The sequence below is a fragment of the Bos javanicus genome, chromosome 2, assembly GCF_032452875.1.
Source record: "Bos javanicus breed banteng chromosome 2, ARS-OSU_banteng_1.0, whole genome shotgun sequence".
Classification (NCBI taxonomy): Eukaryota; Metazoa; Chordata; class Mammalia; order Artiodactyla; family Bovidae; genus Bos; species Bos javanicus.
Genome location: NC_083869.1, coordinates 130,948,211 through 130,965,600, shown reverse-complemented (window position 1 = coordinate 130,965,600; position 17,390 = coordinate 130,948,211). Strand labels below are relative to the sequence as shown.

The 17,390-nt window shown below is 40.8% G+C and overlaps 1 protein-coding gene across 5 annotated transcripts in view; it reads right to left on the bottom strand.

Annotated features, from left to right (window-relative positions):
- USP48 (ubiquitin specific peptidase 48) overlaps window positions 1–17,390 on the bottom strand; it is a 72,874-nt gene that overhangs the window by 37,949 nt on the left and 17,535 nt on the right. For all 5 annotated transcript variants that reach the window (XM_061394094.1, XM_061394130.1, XM_061394103.1 and 2 more), the window contains exons 2-8: window positions 13,601–13,721; window positions 12,068–12,224; window positions 8,107–8,234; window positions 7,634–7,758; window positions 7,041–7,149; window positions 4,732–4,865; window positions 4,039–4,121 (exon numbers count right to left, since the gene is read on the bottom strand). In XM_061394094.1, coding sequence (XP_061250078.1) covers window positions 4,039–4,121; window positions 4,732–4,865; window positions 7,041–7,149; window positions 7,634–7,758; window positions 8,107–8,234; window positions 12,068–12,224; window positions 13,601–13,721 — 857 coding nt within the window. The remainder of the gene's footprint in view (window positions 1–4,038; window positions 4,122–4,731; window positions 4,866–7,040; window positions 7,150–7,633; window positions 7,759–8,106; window positions 8,235–12,067; window positions 12,225–13,600; window positions 13,722–17,390) is intronic.

Genomic DNA, 17,390 nt, shown 5'->3' with positions numbered 1-17,390 from the left:
CGTGAGCAAGGGGACCTTAAGCACTGAACTTGGTCTGCAACGATACCTAACCCATAGGGACCCCAGGAGCCTGGCAGAAAGAAACCTAAGGTCTCTCTGGAGGAGGTGGCTTCATTTCAGCCCTAAGGGAATCGCCACAAAAAATTTTACAGGGACTTCCCTGTTGGTCCAATGGTTAAGACTCTGCTTCCGCTGCGGGGGGGAGGAAGGGGGGGTGGGCAGGCGTGCTCAGATTCAACCCCTGGTGGGGGAACAAAGATCCCACATGTCACACAGTGCAACAAAAAGTAAAAAATAAAAATACCATAAAAAATTTTCCAGAGATAACCAGGTACAGAAGAACTGGTAACATTAAAATAACCAAATGGGACAGCAAAAAGAAACTTACATAATACTCCAACAATGTCAGTCATGGATTATAAAATTAGGCTTCTATGTTTAGAGAAATGAGAAACTTGAAAATATAGGCAAGTGACAGGAAACTTTAATAAAAGTGATGCAAATTTTAATCAGAGAATTTTAAGAGTGTAAATTAACAAGAGTGTAAACAGATGAACTGATCCAGTTAAAAGAACAAAATTGTTTAATTAGATTTTGTTCATAAAAATTTGAAATTCTTCAAAATACAGACAGACACACCAATGATGTTTTTCTCCAGCCACCAATGGCCCAGATGAACAAGCAGAGGAGGCAGGTTGAGATTAAACAATGAGTTAGGCTTCACCTGGCAATATCCCAGGAGGCGGAAGGGTAAACTACACTATAATGCTTCGGGGTACAAGTTTATATAGCAAAATGCTAAAGCCAAAACATAAAAAAAGTAGCGACTGCCAGACAACTCAGACTAATGGCTCTATTTCAGGAGGAAGGAGATTGCAACCAGGTGGGTCACACAGGTGGGAGTGGGTGGTACTCAGGAAGATATTCATTTCGTGATAATTCTCTGAACCATTTATTTCTGTATTTTAATTTTTATGGATGCCTTCTATTTTATCATTTTTAAAAGAGGAAAATAGAGTGGAACAAGATATACGGTATTTAAATTATAGAAAGACAAGGTAGGTTATGACCTTCAGAAGGGCTGAGGGAGGGTGAAGACAAAATCACTGAAGGAGAGAGGTCGTTATCAGGTCAGCTGAAGACTGTCTACAGCAGCGGCACTCAGCAGTATCCCTCAAATTATTAATGAAGACAACAAATCACAGAAGTATTAGCAGTAACTATGACTATTACCAATAGATACAAGTTTTTATTGTCATATTATCACTGTGCAGATAACCTGATTTTAGTTACCAATTCATTAAAAAAAAGAGTACAGAATTAAAATTCCAACTTTATGAAAATCCTTAAGCTGTGGGTTTCTCGGGCAATTTAAAACATCATTTATTTCTTCTAAGTTTTTTTGTATGGTATGAGAATAGAAAAGGAACTGACGTTTGTCTGGCATATCTATTCCCATTTAAAGGGCTTCTCTGGTAGCTCAGCTGGTAAAGAATCCACCTGCAATGCAGGAGATCCCGGTTTGACTCCTGGGTCAGGAAGATGTGCTGGAGAAGGGAAAGCCTACCCACTCCAGTATTCTCAGGTTTCCCTCCTGGCTCAGCTGGTAGAGAATCCGCCTGCAATGTGGGAGACCTGGATTCGATCCCTGGGTTAGGAAGATCCCCTGAAAAAGGGAAAAGCTCCCCACTCCAGTATTCTGGCCTTGAGACTTCCATGGACTATACAGTCCACAGGGTTGCAACGAGTCGGACATGACTGAGCAACTCTGACTTCACTTCTATTACTGTATTACAAATCTGTCTTAGTATTTTGATAACTACATTTAAGTGGTTTCTTCCAAAAGTCTATGAATTTTGTTAAGACTTAATGTTGTGTATAGGGTATTAAAATCCCCAAGTAATATCACAAGAGTTAAGATAGTAAGCTGCTGAATATTCAAGGTATGAGAATCCCTCAGTCTACACATCTGTGTATCTGCAGGTTCACTATTTAAAAAAATAAATTCTCCTTTTAAAAACATATCACCTTTTTAGATCTATCTTTTCTGTTTTGTGTGGATATATGTGTGCAGACACATAGGAATAAGAATACAGGAAAAATAAAAAGACTATGAAAGTGGAAGCATCATTCTTTACAGTATGAATTGGACAAATATATAATAAACTGAATCATGATAAGAACTATTCGAAATCATACACTGGAGTCAAGGAAAGGAATAATTTGGGAATTCCCTGACAGTCCAGTGGCTAGGATTCACAGCTTTCACTGCAGTAGCCCAGAGTTCAATTCCTGAATCCTCTGTGAGGGAACTAAGGTCCTACAAGTGGCAAGAAAAAAAAAAAGGTAAGGAATAATTTGTACATTTCCTACATTCCTAACCCCCAAGAAACCACTAAGTAACCAGGCTTCTCTAATTTCAAATAATTGACTATGTAAAGGAGGCAGGAAGCAAACTACTGTAGACAGTGAACTACTGCTGAGTTTATTCGATCAGGCAGACGCAACGGTAACCAGGCACCGCGTGCAGCAGCTCTCCTCTCCCCAGCTCTGAGTGTGGTGTGGGGGGAGCGCCGTGGCAGCCTCCACCGCCGCCCTCAGGCTTCCGCTGGCTGTGGCGGGCGGGGGCTGCTCTTGGCGTGCCGGCTTCTCACGGCAGTGGCGCTCTTGCTGTGAAGCATGAGCTCTGGGCGCACAAGTTTCAGGACTTGTGGTACATGGGCCTAGCTGCTCCACATCATGTGGGATCTTCCCAGACCAGGGATCGAACTGATGTCCCTTGTATTGCAAGGCGGATTCTTAACCAATGGACCACCAGGGAAACCCCACAGGTATAAATTTTAAACTCCAGTATACTGAGTAGAGAGTATCATGCATTTTAAGGCTTAAATATCACTTCCCCACCTTCCCAATCATTTCTTTTGAAGGTTTTAGACTATGGCTTGCCACCAGAACCTTTTTATGGAGACAGAGGTTATGATATAACTTCTGTATTAAAAATTTCACAAACATTAACATCAATCTTAGAAGTAAAACGGTCCATCCAGTAAGGGCAGGAGAGAAACAAACGGCAAGATACTTTTCTCTAACAAAGATCATCCTGTTTACTAAGGTGACTACCACCAAAGAAGAAAGTAATTACATTACAGCATAAATATTGCAACTAGGCCATCTAATGTTTCTGATAAAATGTTTTTTAAAACCATGAATGGAGGCAATGTGGAAATCCTTAATTTTATGAGGAATTACAGATATAGTAGTGAGGCTAACAAAGGCTTACTTTGCCAACAAAGGTCCATCCAGTCAAGGCTATGGTTTTTCCAGTGGTCATGTATGGATGTGAGAGTTGGACTATAAAGAAAGCTGAGTGACGAAGAATTGATGATTTTGACCTGTGGTGTTGGAGAAGACTCTTGAGAGTCCCTTGGACTGCAAGGAGATCCAACCAGTCCATCCTAAAGGAAATCAGTCCTGGGTGTTCATTGGAAAGACTGATGTTGAAGCTGAAACTCCAATACTCTGGCCACCTGATTGGAAGAACTGACTCACTGGAAAAGACCCTGATGCTGGGGAAGACTGAAGGCGGGAGGAGACGGGGACAACAGAGGATGAGATGGTTGGATGGCATCACTGACTCTATGGACATGAGTCTGAGTAAACTCCGGGAGTTGGTGATGGATAGGGAGGCCTGGCGTGCTGCAGTCCATGGGGTCGCAAAGAGCTGGACACGACCGAGTGACTGAACTGAACTGAAATGAGGCTAATGCAACAAGAGTGAGTTCAGGAATAGCAAAGTAGTTTATTCTTTATTCTTTTATATCCTTAATTATATAGACATTGATGAACCATCTAATCTTTGTTATGTACTCACTCGTAGAAAATAAAAATAACCTCTCGACTCACCTAAAACGCCTTTGTTCTCAGACTGGCAAATAAAATTTAGTGGTAAACTCCTATTCTGTACTCAACACAAGTGGAGTTGATCACAAGTTACAGTCTCTGAGCATTATAATTATCACTGCTTGGTAAAAATATTACCTTTGTGTTCCACATACGGCTCCATATCCAAAATTTCTGAGAAGCCAATGTAGGTATTCAGCTTTTTCTTATGTCCAGTTTGCCTAACCAAGAAGAAAGCTAATTATAATTATATTTAAAACAACCATAAAACAATGTGTAAGTTCTACTGGCTTATTTAAATAAACTGGGGAGTAGCTAAGTAGATTTCTTTTTACAATCTTGCTCAAAACATGTCACTGAATTGGATAATAAATAATCAACAAGCTAAAAAGTATGAACTTAAAGAGCTAATTCCAAACAGCGCATTTCCAGACATTTTAATACAAAAGAAAACACACATGTTCCAGCTATACAGAAGAAATGCACATGTTAAAAAAAATTGCCTGATTTTAATTATAAAAGATCTATTTCCATGGGAATGGGGGTTGCAGTGTTGTGAATAGAAAATTTACTCAACTTCTTATACAATAACATAAAATATTAAGGTAATTGACACACAAATGTCTGCTTTTCCTTTGCAGTTTTAAGTAATTTTACAGAAAAATAAGGATTCTCTACTTCTCTAGTTCTTAATTATGACAGGCTCCATCTATAACTTTCATCCTCAAATCTAAAGTTTCAAATTACAAGCATTTTTCTATCATATCTATGGTAAAATCTGTACATTAGTCCACAGTGAGCAGACCAACACTACGACTCACACGTATTTACCTGTCAAAGACAAAACGCATCAGCTGTAAGTTCAGAGTACAAGGGAGACTAAGGAGTCGGATCTTCCTTGTCGCGTTCTGCTTGCTTTGACAGTTTTCACAAAAGTATCGATTGTCTCCTTCTAATTTTTCTTCCTGATCAGGAATAGGCACATTAGTTTAAAAAAAAAAAAAAGATTTTTGTTTAATGATCAAAACTCTGATGCAAATTACAATTTCACTTTAGCTAACAGTTTTTACTCAAGCTGTTAAGATCAGGTCATTATAAATAATGAAGGACACACAAGATTAAGTTAGATTAGCAATGATGTTATTAACTTGTATACAATGATTTAAAACTGATGTTTCTTTCTGAAATGCATGATTTTAAAAATGCTTGGGTTTTAGGTCTTTTTTTCCTGGTAATCCCGTTTCTGGGAATTGAAGGAAATAGGTTTAAAAAAGAAATCATATGTACTTTAATGCAGCAAAATTAATTTTAAAACAGTGAAAATGGGCGGAAAATACCTACAGGCACCAAATATGAAACTGTATATGCAAATTTCACACGCACACACAGTTAAAATTACTGAACTGCCTTCATTACACAAAACTAAGAGTGCAGAAAAACTCAATGCTGGAGCGAACGGTGGTTTATTTTTAAGTGTTTCATGTTTCCGTATCAGCTTTTTGTTACAGATTACACTTCAGTACAGTGATACGACACTAGTACTACCACTTATTCCTTTGCTCCAGCATGACACTCTCCCGTTTTCTTCACTCACATCCCCCTCAGCGTCTGACTAGCTGCTCCCCTGTCCCCATCTCTTAATGTTCAAATGTCCCAGGGCTCAGTCTTGGTCTTTACCTCTCTCATGCCCCTGTGATTTTACCATGCCCTGACGTTTTGACCCTGAACCCTATCAAATCTAACGTGCCCCAGTGCAGACTCCTACTTCCTCTCCCAAACTTGCTCCTCCCCCCTCCTTCACATCTCAGTCACGCCAACTCCATTCTAGTTCTTGAGGACAAAACCTTAGTAATCCTTGACTCCTCTTTTTCTCCATATCCAGTCGGCAAATTTCTTCAGCTCTACTTTGAAAAATTCGAACACTTCTTATCATCTCTTCAGTTAACCCTTGGTCCAAGTCACCATCGACTCCTTCTGTTTGCCCTTGCCTCACTGTTAGCCTCTTCTCAAGACAGTACTCAAAGTTTTCCTGTTGAAACAGATTACATTGCGTACAGCCCTTGAGGGCATTGTATTTCACGCAAACTTCTGACAAAGGTCCTCCAGGACCTTCGTGCCTCTCCAATATGGCCCTTAGTTATCTCTACTATGACATCTTCTATCATTTCCCCCCGTCTATTTATTTCAACCACACCGTTCTCCTTGCTGCTCCTCTAGCCTGTAGACATATTCTTATCTTATGCTCTGAACCTGTTATTTCATCTTCTCCCCTATTCTTGGACAACTCACTACTCCACTTTTTACCACCCTTCCACATTCTCCATGCCCTGCATTAGTTTTCTTCATTGCACTTATTACAGGTGACACATTAAATATTTTTCTTCTATTTACTTTATTGTTCCTTGTTGCTCCCCATACCACTACATTATAAGCTTTCTTAAAGGCAAAAATGTTTGTCTGCCTCATTCACGATGGTTACTCCCAACAGCGGAAACACTGCCTGAACACTGTAAAAGTCAATATTTAGCTGAATGAATCCAATAAATGAGTACTTCAAACATGCTGATGGTTGTGCCAAAAAAAAAAAGTAAGAAAAGTACAAAAATATTTTAAGAAAGGAAGCTATATAATAAGCTTATCTACTATGCCAGCTCTCTGTTCCTACATGATTACAAAGGTTTCTGATTAGCAACTTTTCCACTCTGAACAAAAGAGAACCATTTCCTTGTCTCTACATAAATCTAAACACACAAAGAGAGAAACATGGAGTGGAGGGGCTGAAGAGGGGTTATATTTTGATGTAAAAAATTACATTCAACACTTTCTATTTCTCATTAAGTGAAAAGGTAAATTAATTTTATGTTAACATAGCTTACACTTTCTTATTCTACTATACCCCAATCACACAAGCTTTTATACATACATAATTCTACATATAAAATAACTTGACATAGCCAAAAATTACGTTAAAGGTGCTTCTGTACTTTTTAACTTACAAAGTTTCTTCTAAATCATTACATAAACAGTTCATATGGAGAAAAAGTTAAAATAATGAATTTGTCCATTAAATCAAAAGGACATTCAGAGCAGTATTTAACTGTTAAGGAGCAGAAATAACATATATGCCAAAATCTGAATACCTTCAAAAATTCCGAGATACAATCTGTTAACTGTTTGTGGCCTTGGATATTTAACTCCAGTTCATAAAATTTTGATAAAAGCTTAGATTCTCTGCCACACTGGTTGCAGCTATAATAAAACAGAGTGAGAACATTATGATTAGAGTGGGAAAAGCAGTAAGGTTTTACTGTACTATAACCTGAAGATACAGAAAGAAACATTACCTTAATTCTTTCACTGACATTTCCTACACTATGTATACTCAAAAATAAAACAAAGTGATTGATAAGGCCATGCATCTTATGATTAGGAAAATGTTCAAGAGTTATTTTACTTTTGGTACCGAGTAGGCTCCAATTTTACTCTTGTCAGCTCACACCACAGCCATAAAATAAACAGCAAGAGCTCAGACAGTTTCCAACACCTGGATAGGTTCAATTGCAATTACCAAGTCAGTTGTTTACATGTGCCCATAGAGACATATTACTATAAATATCTCAGGTCCCATACTAAGCCACTAAAGCCACACCGTGGACTTGAAGTCAAAATTACAAAACAGATAAGCAACCGCCTCAGAATAAAACGTATCATGAAAAAGCGGAAACACACTTACACAGTTACATAAGCATATTCCCCACAGAACTGCTGTTGGACAATGTTCCTCACATCGGGATTCTTTTGTTTAGACAAAGTATCTTCCAAAAGAGACATAAAGAGCTTTGAAAATTCTTGGGCATCCTACAATACAGGTTTGAGTTAATTAAAAAAAAAAAAAAAAAAAAATCCATACCTTGCTTTTCAATTTCTGTTACAAACAGTAGTAAGTAAAATAACCCAGAAGCTGTCTGTACTTAGAACTTAAAATTTCTGAAAAAGGACTACAGCAATGTTGAATCCATTTTGTGCCCACATACGAATTTTCAGAGATGGAATCAAGGAAAATGTGTAATATGCTAAGCAGTAAATAAACGCTCTAATTCAAAACAGAGGAAATTTATTTTTAAAAATTCCTTCATTTCTTTCTATAATGATTAAAAGGAATGCTTTTTATATTAAAAGATAAATAATTAAAAGAAAGGTTCTTACCTGCTGTTGCCCTGTGTCCAAGCCCAAGGCTTTCACAAATCCTGACGGATCGATGTATCGCCTATTACTGTTTTGTAACAAGGCAAATAAGTACTGGAGATGCTCACAAATCGTTTGAGGCTCATAATCTATTAAAGAAATGTTTGTTTTTAAAAAACTGCTATTTTAAAAAAATATGTACACCTTGTCACATGAGGACATAATTAAAAAACCTTACGTCCAAACTAAATTAGTTTTATTACATTTTTTTTTAAACTTTGAAAGAAACTAGTAACCACATCTTTTGGAAGTAATGAGGTAACCTGGGCTGTCCATATACGTTCCCTAAAGGCAAGGGCCTACCCACGTCACAACGACAATAATGATCATGACTACAGTTTCTAGAGTATCAAATCCCACCAAAACTTCCAATCCAATAAAAGCCATATACTATATTTACTATGGGCTTCCCTGGTGGCTCAGAGGTTAAAGCGTCTGCCTGCAATGTGGGAGACCTGGGTTAGATCCCTGGGTCGGGAAGATACCCTGGAGAAGGAAATGGCAACCCACTCCAGTACTCTTGCCTGGAGAATCCCATGGGTGGAGGAGCCTGGTGGGCTAGAGTCCAGGGGGTCGCAAAGAGTCAGACACGACTGAGCGACTTCACTTCACCTTTTCACTTCACCATATTTACTATTTGCCAAATACTTTAATATAACCCCCATTCATGTGAACTTGCCACAGAACAAATGATAGCAATCTTCAAGCACATTGATTCAAACCTGAATGAACAACACAACAATTTACTGGTAAGAATCCTAAAATTCAGTTTCACGTTTTAATGAGTTGGGGAAAGAAACTGAAGTTGTTCAGTTGTGTCTGACTATTTGCTACCCCGTGGATTGTAGCCTACCAGGCTTCTCCGTCCATGGGATTTTCTAGGCAACAGTACTGGAGTGGGTTGCCATTTCCTTCTCCAGGGGATCTTCTCGACCCAGGTCTCAAACCCAGGTCTCCTGCATGGCAGGCAGATGCTTTTACCATCTGAGCCACCAGGTTAAGTCATCAGTTGGGGGAAGGTATGAAAATAGGAAGCATGGATCAAGAGCCCTTGAATAAAAGATTTGAATTTTCCCTCTGTGCTGCCGTTATCAACTAATTGACTTTCAGCTCCAAATCTACCCTTCTTTGCCTGCTCTGTGCCAACAAAGATGAGCTCTGCAAAGATTCCTCATTCGCCAGATAGTGCAAGGTTGACTCTTGTCAGTAGAGGGCGCTGGAGGGCTCCACTGTGCATCTTGTCAGGCTCTGCCCACTCTTAGCCAGCCCTGGCCAACAAACTCCCTCTTAATTCATTAAACAGCAACTCCTCTAGTAGTTTCAGTGGGATTCCTCTAGTAATTTCAGTGGGATGTCTCTGGTAGGATACTTCCTCTTGAATGACTGCCCTGTGAATGATCCGGACACTCTGCATAGGGGATTCCAAGGCCCAGTAACTCCCTGAGGACTGTTTCCGGCAAGGAAACCCACTGAGGTATCTGTTTCTTTTTGGCCATCCAGTGATGCGACAGCCAACTCATTGGAAAAAGCCCTGATCCTGGGAAAGACTGAGGGCTTGAGGAGAAGGGGACGACAGAGGATGAGATGGCTGGATGGCATCACTAACTTGATGGACATGAATCTGAGCATAGCGAAGGACAAGGAAGCCTGGCGTGCTGCAGTCCATGAGGTTGCAAAGAGTCAGATACGCCTTTGCGACTGAACAGCAAAAGTGAGCTTGGGCAGCGCGTTCTCCAATGAGGTCTGGACCTCAAAGCTGGTCAGCAGGGCTCAACAGCTCCTCCTTGTGTGTTCTTTTTCAGCCCTAGGGTTGGTGGCTGCTCCCCTATCTGCTATGTCTGTGTTTTTCAAGTCACCCTGAATTCTTGCTAACCAATTCCCCTATCACTCTAATTTTCTGTTAACAATTCTTTGTTCAAGTCTTCGTGTAGTTTCTGTCTCCTGACTAGTCTGAAGGGTCTCTTACTACTGATTGTGACGCATCCATTGTGAAAAGGAAGCCAACATTTCATTTGTAAAATAAAGATAAAAATCTTACTTCCTGGGGATGCAGGGACTTTACAGGATATTGAAAACTATTCAAGTAAGTCTATATCAACTCCAAATGTCTTATTTTACAGGTTATATCCTACTTGAGATATTAAATACTTATCTTGTGCTGGTTTTCCTATCTGTAAAATAAGGCCAGAATGGGGCTGGGACTGCTGCTGCTGCTGCTAAGTCACTTCAGTCGTGTCCGACCCCGTGCGACCCCATAGACAGCAGCCCAACAGGCTCCCCCATCCCTGAGATTCTCCAGGCAAGAATACTGGAGTGGGCTGCCATCTCCTTCCCCAACGCATGAAAGTGGAAAGTGAAAGTGAAGTCGCTCAGTCGTGTCCGACCCTCAGTGACCCCATGGACTGCAGCCTACCAGGCTCCTCCGTCCATGGGATTTTCCCGGCAAGAGTACTAGAGTAGGGTGCCATTGCCTTCTACGGGCTGGAACTAGAACTCAGATCCCATCATTTCCAACCCAAAGCTTTCTCACTATATTGCACTGAGTCTGTTAACAGGACCTGGAAATGCACACTCTTATCAGAGAACAAGGTTAACGACTTTGATTGAATATTAAAATCTAAGTGTTTAGAAATTAAAAAACAAAACAGACAGTCCTAAAGGAAATCAACTCTGAATATTTATTGGAAGGACTGATGCTGAAGCTCCAACACTCTGGTCATCTGATGAGGAGAGCCAACTCACTGGAAAAGACCCTGATGCTGGGAAATACCGAAGGCAAGAGGACAAGGGGACAACACAGGACGAGATGGTGGGATGGCACATCACTGACTCAATGCACATGAGTTTGGGCAAACTCTGGGAGATGGTGAAGGACAGGGAAGCCTGGTGTGCTGCAGCGCATGGGGCTGTAAAGAGTCGGACAGGACTGAACCACTAAACAATAACAAGTGCTTAGAAATTTAAAAAAAAAAAATAAAAAATCACATCTTTCGAAGACACATATTAAAACCACAATTCCCAAAGGAGTCTGTGGTACATTATTTTACAAAATAGAAATTCAGTGTCCACTTGTTCTTAGCAAATTTTTATTTACCCATATAAATTTCTCATTGGTAAATTTATATTTCAGCAAAAACAATGCTAAAAATTAAAAAGGATCCATTTTCCATTACTCATCCTTTACATACATTCATTCTTTACCTTCTGTACCATTCATCTAGATTTACATATTCAGACAATAGCTTTAGGGAAACAAACTTAAGAATTTTGAAGCAAAGATTACTATTAACAAGGACCAAAACTATTACTGTTGTCTAAAGAGCAGCAAGAAGGAAGACGTGGGGCTTAGGAATCCTATTTTTTCTCTTTCAGAGTCAAAGGCAAGGGCCACGAGCCCAAATCAGATCACATAAACGCCAGTACCGGATTTACAGAGAGTCAGAAAAGTTCCCAGCTTGGAGCTCTTACACTGTATCATCTCAGAGAAAAACCTCTAAATAGATGTATTAATTAGGAATAACAATCCACATATTATGTAGGAAAAAAACTAATTCCACTAGGAACAGTATGAAACTGGTTTCTAAATTTGCAACAAGTGTACTCACATTATTAGTGGCTTGCTTTGCCAAAGTTGGTTAATCTTAATTTTAGAGGGTATTTTGTAAGTCAGCCTTTTTGAGAATCAAAACAAAAGGCTGTGGTTACACTGAAGTATTTATTAAGCCTCTCAAACCAGGCAGAAGAGTAACCTTGTCTGTTTTATTGACTGATTTCTATCAAGCACTAGAATCTAATGGACTGCAATCACAGTGTATTACAGCGAAAAACCGGTAGCTCAGGTTTCCTCTCGATGGTTGGCTCAAAGCGGTCTAGCTGGCAGTAAGCTCAGGAGTGAGCCCTCCCCACACCCTTCCCCACTCACCTTTTTCTTCTTGGATGCCGTCTCCCATCATGTAGTCACTACAGGTGCTTGGACATAAGTAGAGCGCCTGCCGAAGCTCCAGGTTAAGAAACCACACTTGGAGAAAAGTGTTGACGTAACAAGTGGCTCCAAGGTTAGTGAGGCCCACAAACGAGTTCTATGGACACGAAAAATTTAGTTATAAAATGAACTTTCTCCTAAAATAAGAAAATTATGCCAAATGCTTTTAAAATTTAATCTAAAATGTGTTAAACTGTCTCAATCCCATAAGTCTCTCTCAGAGAAGGTTAAGGGATAGTGGTCTTGAAAGCCCCATGTGGGCTGACTACAGGAGTGGGCAAAAACTCAGGACAGCACCGCCACTCATCACTAGTCTCCAGCCACTTAAACCTGTAACTCGGAGAACAGTGAGCTCTAGGAAACATCAGTGTGAAGATGTGTTACACAGGTTTTTCCTAAGAGGTCAGCATTCAATATACGGACAAAGTGAAACTTTCAGATAAATTATTTTGTATCCTACACATCTGAGGGACTGCGGTGGGTGGGGGGGGCGGTAAGAGGAAGTTTGTTGCTTAGTCCCTGAGTTGTATCCGACTCTCTTGTGACCCCATGGACTGTAGCCTGCCAGGCTCCTCTGTCTATGGGATTTGTCCAGGGAAGAATACTGGAGTGAATTGCCATTTCTTTCTCCAGGGAATCTTCCCAACCCAGCGATCAAACCGTGTCTTTGGCATTGCAGGCGGATTCTTTACCACTGAGCCACCTGGGAAACCTTTAGAAGAAGGTAGTTACAACTTTTTTCAAAGATAAGGCTGAGAATTCTGAAACTTACAAAAAATCATTCTTTTTAAGAGAGAAAATACCTATACCGGTGACTGTATTGTAAATGCCAGGCTTTATGATTAATATTAATGTATGTTACAAAAAAAGTAAAACTATCTGTTGTATAACATGTAAAAATATAAGCCCAAGGAGGCCAAATCATATCACTATGGTAGCTTGTTCTCTGGACTTACCACCTCCTTTAAAGAGGTATCTTCCCTCGTGGCTCAGTCGGTAAAGAGTCTGCCTGCAAGGCAGGAGACCCGGGTTCAATCCCTGGGTCAGGAATATCCCCTGGAGAAGGAAATGGCAACCCACTCCAGGATTCTTGCCTGGAGAATCCCATGGACAGAGGAGCCTGGTGGGCTACATACAGTCCATGGAGTCACAAAGACTCGGACACGACTTAGTGACTAACACTTTCACACTTAAAGAGACTAAAAAGAGCTCTGCTCTAAGTAAAACATGCTACGTTAAGGCAAACACAGAATCAGCACTGAACTAAAACTATTCTTAAACGTTTACTGTATTACATCGCTACCCGCACATCATTAAGAACTGTTCCAATTCAAGTGATTCAGAGTCTGAAATTCCACTACTGATCCTAAAGCTGCATAGGTTACGTGAAATCAGTAATGGCTTCCGACCAAAGGCACCGAACAAAGCACACAGGAATACCATATGGAAATCTCTTACAAAGCGATGGCTTACCTTTTTTCTCCTCTCACAGTTGGGGTCGTCAATGTTATGAAAACTATTTTCATCGATTTCTCCTAACCAAATGTGTTCACCAATCCCAACCAAGCAATTTGGATTTCCTTTGCAGTTTCGTCTATGGAAAAAAATTGTATAATTAAAAAATACCACAGTTTCATAAGAAACATGTAAATTAAAACTATATAATTTGAAAAAGAAAAACTATAATGATACTATTTTTTTAAAAAATTCTATCTTTCATCTATTAGATTAGCAAAACAGAAAAAGCATAGTATCACATCTGGTTTGTGAGGCTCTGGGGAAAGAGAATCCATTTACCCTGATGAGAATGCAAACTGGTAGGACTCTTTACAGAGGGGAATTTCACAACTGCTCACAAATGTGCTACACACACACCTACTCACTGTCCTATCCGTTTCGTTTCTAAGAATTCACCGCAAAGACACATCTCCAACAGTGCAGAAACACGTGCAATAGTTACTCATCACAGCATTGTGTTTAAAGGGCCAGACACAGGCAATACGGTACATCCACACAGTGGAGCGCGACGCAACGACGACAGCAAAACCGCATGATGGTCTCCACTAAACGAGCAGAGGAGCTTCCAGGGTACCGCAGCGAGTAAGGAGCAGATTGCAAGAGCTACCTACAGCGTGCTGTTCTTTAGTGTAAGAAAGATGGAGAACTAAAACATACACGTATCTGCTTGCTGGAACACTGAATCGCTCTGTTGTACAGCAACACTCAACACAACATTTTATATCAACTGTACCTCAATTTAAAAAATAATAGTAAATCAGAGACTAGTGACAGTGGTTACCTAAAGAGCATGAGTGGAATTAAGATGGGAAAAAAAAAAAGAGGTGTGTGGTCCTTTCCTGAACATACTGTCTCATACATTGCTGAATTGGGGGCCATGTGAATGGTACACACTATCGGTAAGGGTGGAAGGAACTCTAAGAGGAGCACAAACTGACTCTTTTAGTTGAGTAACATACCCTGAAAGGAAGAAGATGGGGCACTACCAAGTAACTTGAACTCAAGTCTTCGGCAAGTTCATTTAGCAGTGTCAGGATCAAGATAAAGGGAAGAAAACAATGAAGAACCTTTTCAAAGATACACAGCTTAACAAATCGGAAACTTAAATCTATGCATTCTGCAGTTGAACAAATAAGTAAATACATACTGAGGAGGAAGGGAGTCAAGTTTCGGAGAGGGAAGTTACAAATGAAAGGAAGAATAAAGTGAACCCTACAGTGTTTATTAGGAATAACAGGTTTAAATCTAAATCCATATGGGTCCTAACACGTATGAACAGGTGGATTAGTGTTGTGAGATACAGTACAAGACAGCAGTGATTTGAATTCAGGTAAATTATATATTTATATTTTTTAAAGTATTTGTTATTTATCGGAAATTTGGATTTAATTGGGCAGCCTAAACGAGACAGCCTTTTTGTCAGCCGAGGACCTAAGAGCAGTAACATGAACACAGCCAGCAACCAGATCTTAACGTCTAAATATTCCCCAATGGAAGAACCCAGGGCTCCTGGGAGAAATAGTCAATTTGAAGGCTGGGCAGGGAAAGTACAAGATATACATGGACATATTGTGGTGCCCCCTAAGTAAGAATGTACTCAAAGAGTGAGGGGACATGTTAAAAGGAAGAGCTTGGATGGGGCTCCCAGTGCCCAAATCTGGAACAACTTGAGCAACAAAATGACTGGATTACAATCTGCTCTGTAATACAGGAGTTCACTGCATCTCACTGCAGATGGTGACTGCAACCATGAAATTAAAAGACGCTTGCTCCTTGGAAGAAAACCTATGACCAACCTAGACAGCATATTAAAAAGCAGAGACATTACTTTGCCAATAAAGGTCCATCTAGTCAAAGCTAGGGTTTTTCCAGTAGTCATGTACGGATGTGAGAGTTGGACTATAAAGAAAGCTGAGCGACGAAGAATTGATGCTTTTGACCTGTGGTTGGAGAAGACTCTTTAGAGTCCCTTGGACAGCAAGGAGATCCAACCAGTCCATCCTAAAGGAAATCAGTCCTGAATATTCATTGAAAGGACTGATGCTGAAGCTGAAACTCCAATACTTTGGCCATTGGAAAGACCCTAACGCTGGGAAAGATTGAAGGCAGGAGGAGAAGGGGACAACAGAGGATGAGATGGTTGGATGGCATCATCAACTCAATGGACATGAATTTGAGGAACCTCCAGGAGTTGGTGATGGACAAGGAAGCCTGGCGTGCTGTAGACCATGGGGTCGCAAAGAGTTGGACATGCCTGAGCGACTGCACTGAGACAAGCAGCCAGCAGATGCCAAGTACAGACAGCTAGATGAAACCCCCTGTAGAAGAAAACCTCTCCCAGTCAGTCTCCAATGCTCCCAAGCTCCTTTTACAGCCATCAGCTGCAGACTACAGGTGTGCAGGCAGCTGCTGCTATCCAATCACCCAGTCGTGACTCTTTCCGACCCCATGGACTGCAGTGCATCAGGTCTCTCTGTCCCTCACCATCTTCAGAAGTTTGCCCAAGTTCGTGTCCATTACATCGGTGATGCCATCCAGACATCTCATCCTCTGGTGTCCCCTTCTCCTTCTGCCCTCAATCTTCCCCAGCATCACGGCCTTTTCCAATGAGTCAGCTGTTCCCATCAGATGACCAAAACACTGGAGTTTCAGCTTCAGCATCAGTCCTTCCAACGAGTAGATTGATTTCCCAAGATGGACTGGTTTGATCTCCTTGCTCTTCAAGGGACTCTCAGGAGTCTTCTCCAACACCACAGTTCAAAAGCATCAAATCTTCGGCGCTCCACCGTCTTTACGGTCCAGCTCTCACAACCGTACGTGACCACTGGGAAGACCATAGCCTTGAGTATACAGACCTTTGTCAGCAGAGTAGTATCTCTGCTTTTCAACCCACTAAGTTTGTCATAGCTTTCCTGCCAAGAAGCAAACATCTTCTGAGTTCACAGCTGCAGTCACCATCCACAGTGATTTTAGAGCCCAAGAAGAGGAAATCTGTCACTACTTACACATTTCCCCCTCTATTTGCCATGAAGTAACAAGGCTGGATGCCACGATCTTAGTTTTTTTAATGTTTAGTTTTACGCCGGCTCTTTCACATTCGTCCTTCACCCTCATCAAGAGGCTCTTTAGTTCTTCTTCACTTTCTGCCATAAGAGTGGTGTCATCCACATATCAGAGGCTGCTGTTGTTTCTTCCGCCTATCTTGATTCCAGCTTGTAACTCATCCAGCCCAGCATTTCTCATGATGTGCTCAGCGTATAGATTAAACAAACAGGGTGACAGCAGACAGCCCTGTCATACTCCTTTTCAACCCTGAACCAACCAGTTGTTCCATACAGGATTCTGACTTTCTTCTTGACCTGCACGCATACAGATTTCTTAGGAGACAGGTAAGTGGTCTGGTATTCCCATTTCTAAGAGCTTTACACAGTTTATGATCCACAGTCAAAGGCTTTGGCTTAGTCAATGAAACAGAGGTAGATACTTTTCTAAAATTCCCTAGCTTTCTCTGTGATCCAGTGAATGTTGGGAACTTGACCTCTGGTTCCTCTACCTTTTCTAAAGCCAGCTTGGACATCTGGAAGTTCTTGGTTCGCATAATGCTGAAGCCTAGCGTGCAACATTTTAAGCATGATCTTACTAGCATGGGAGATGGGTGCAACGGTCCGACGGTCAGCACATCCCCTTCACGGATCACGGCCTTGCTGTGGTGCAGGGGCCTGTGTGACTTGATGAAGCTATGGGC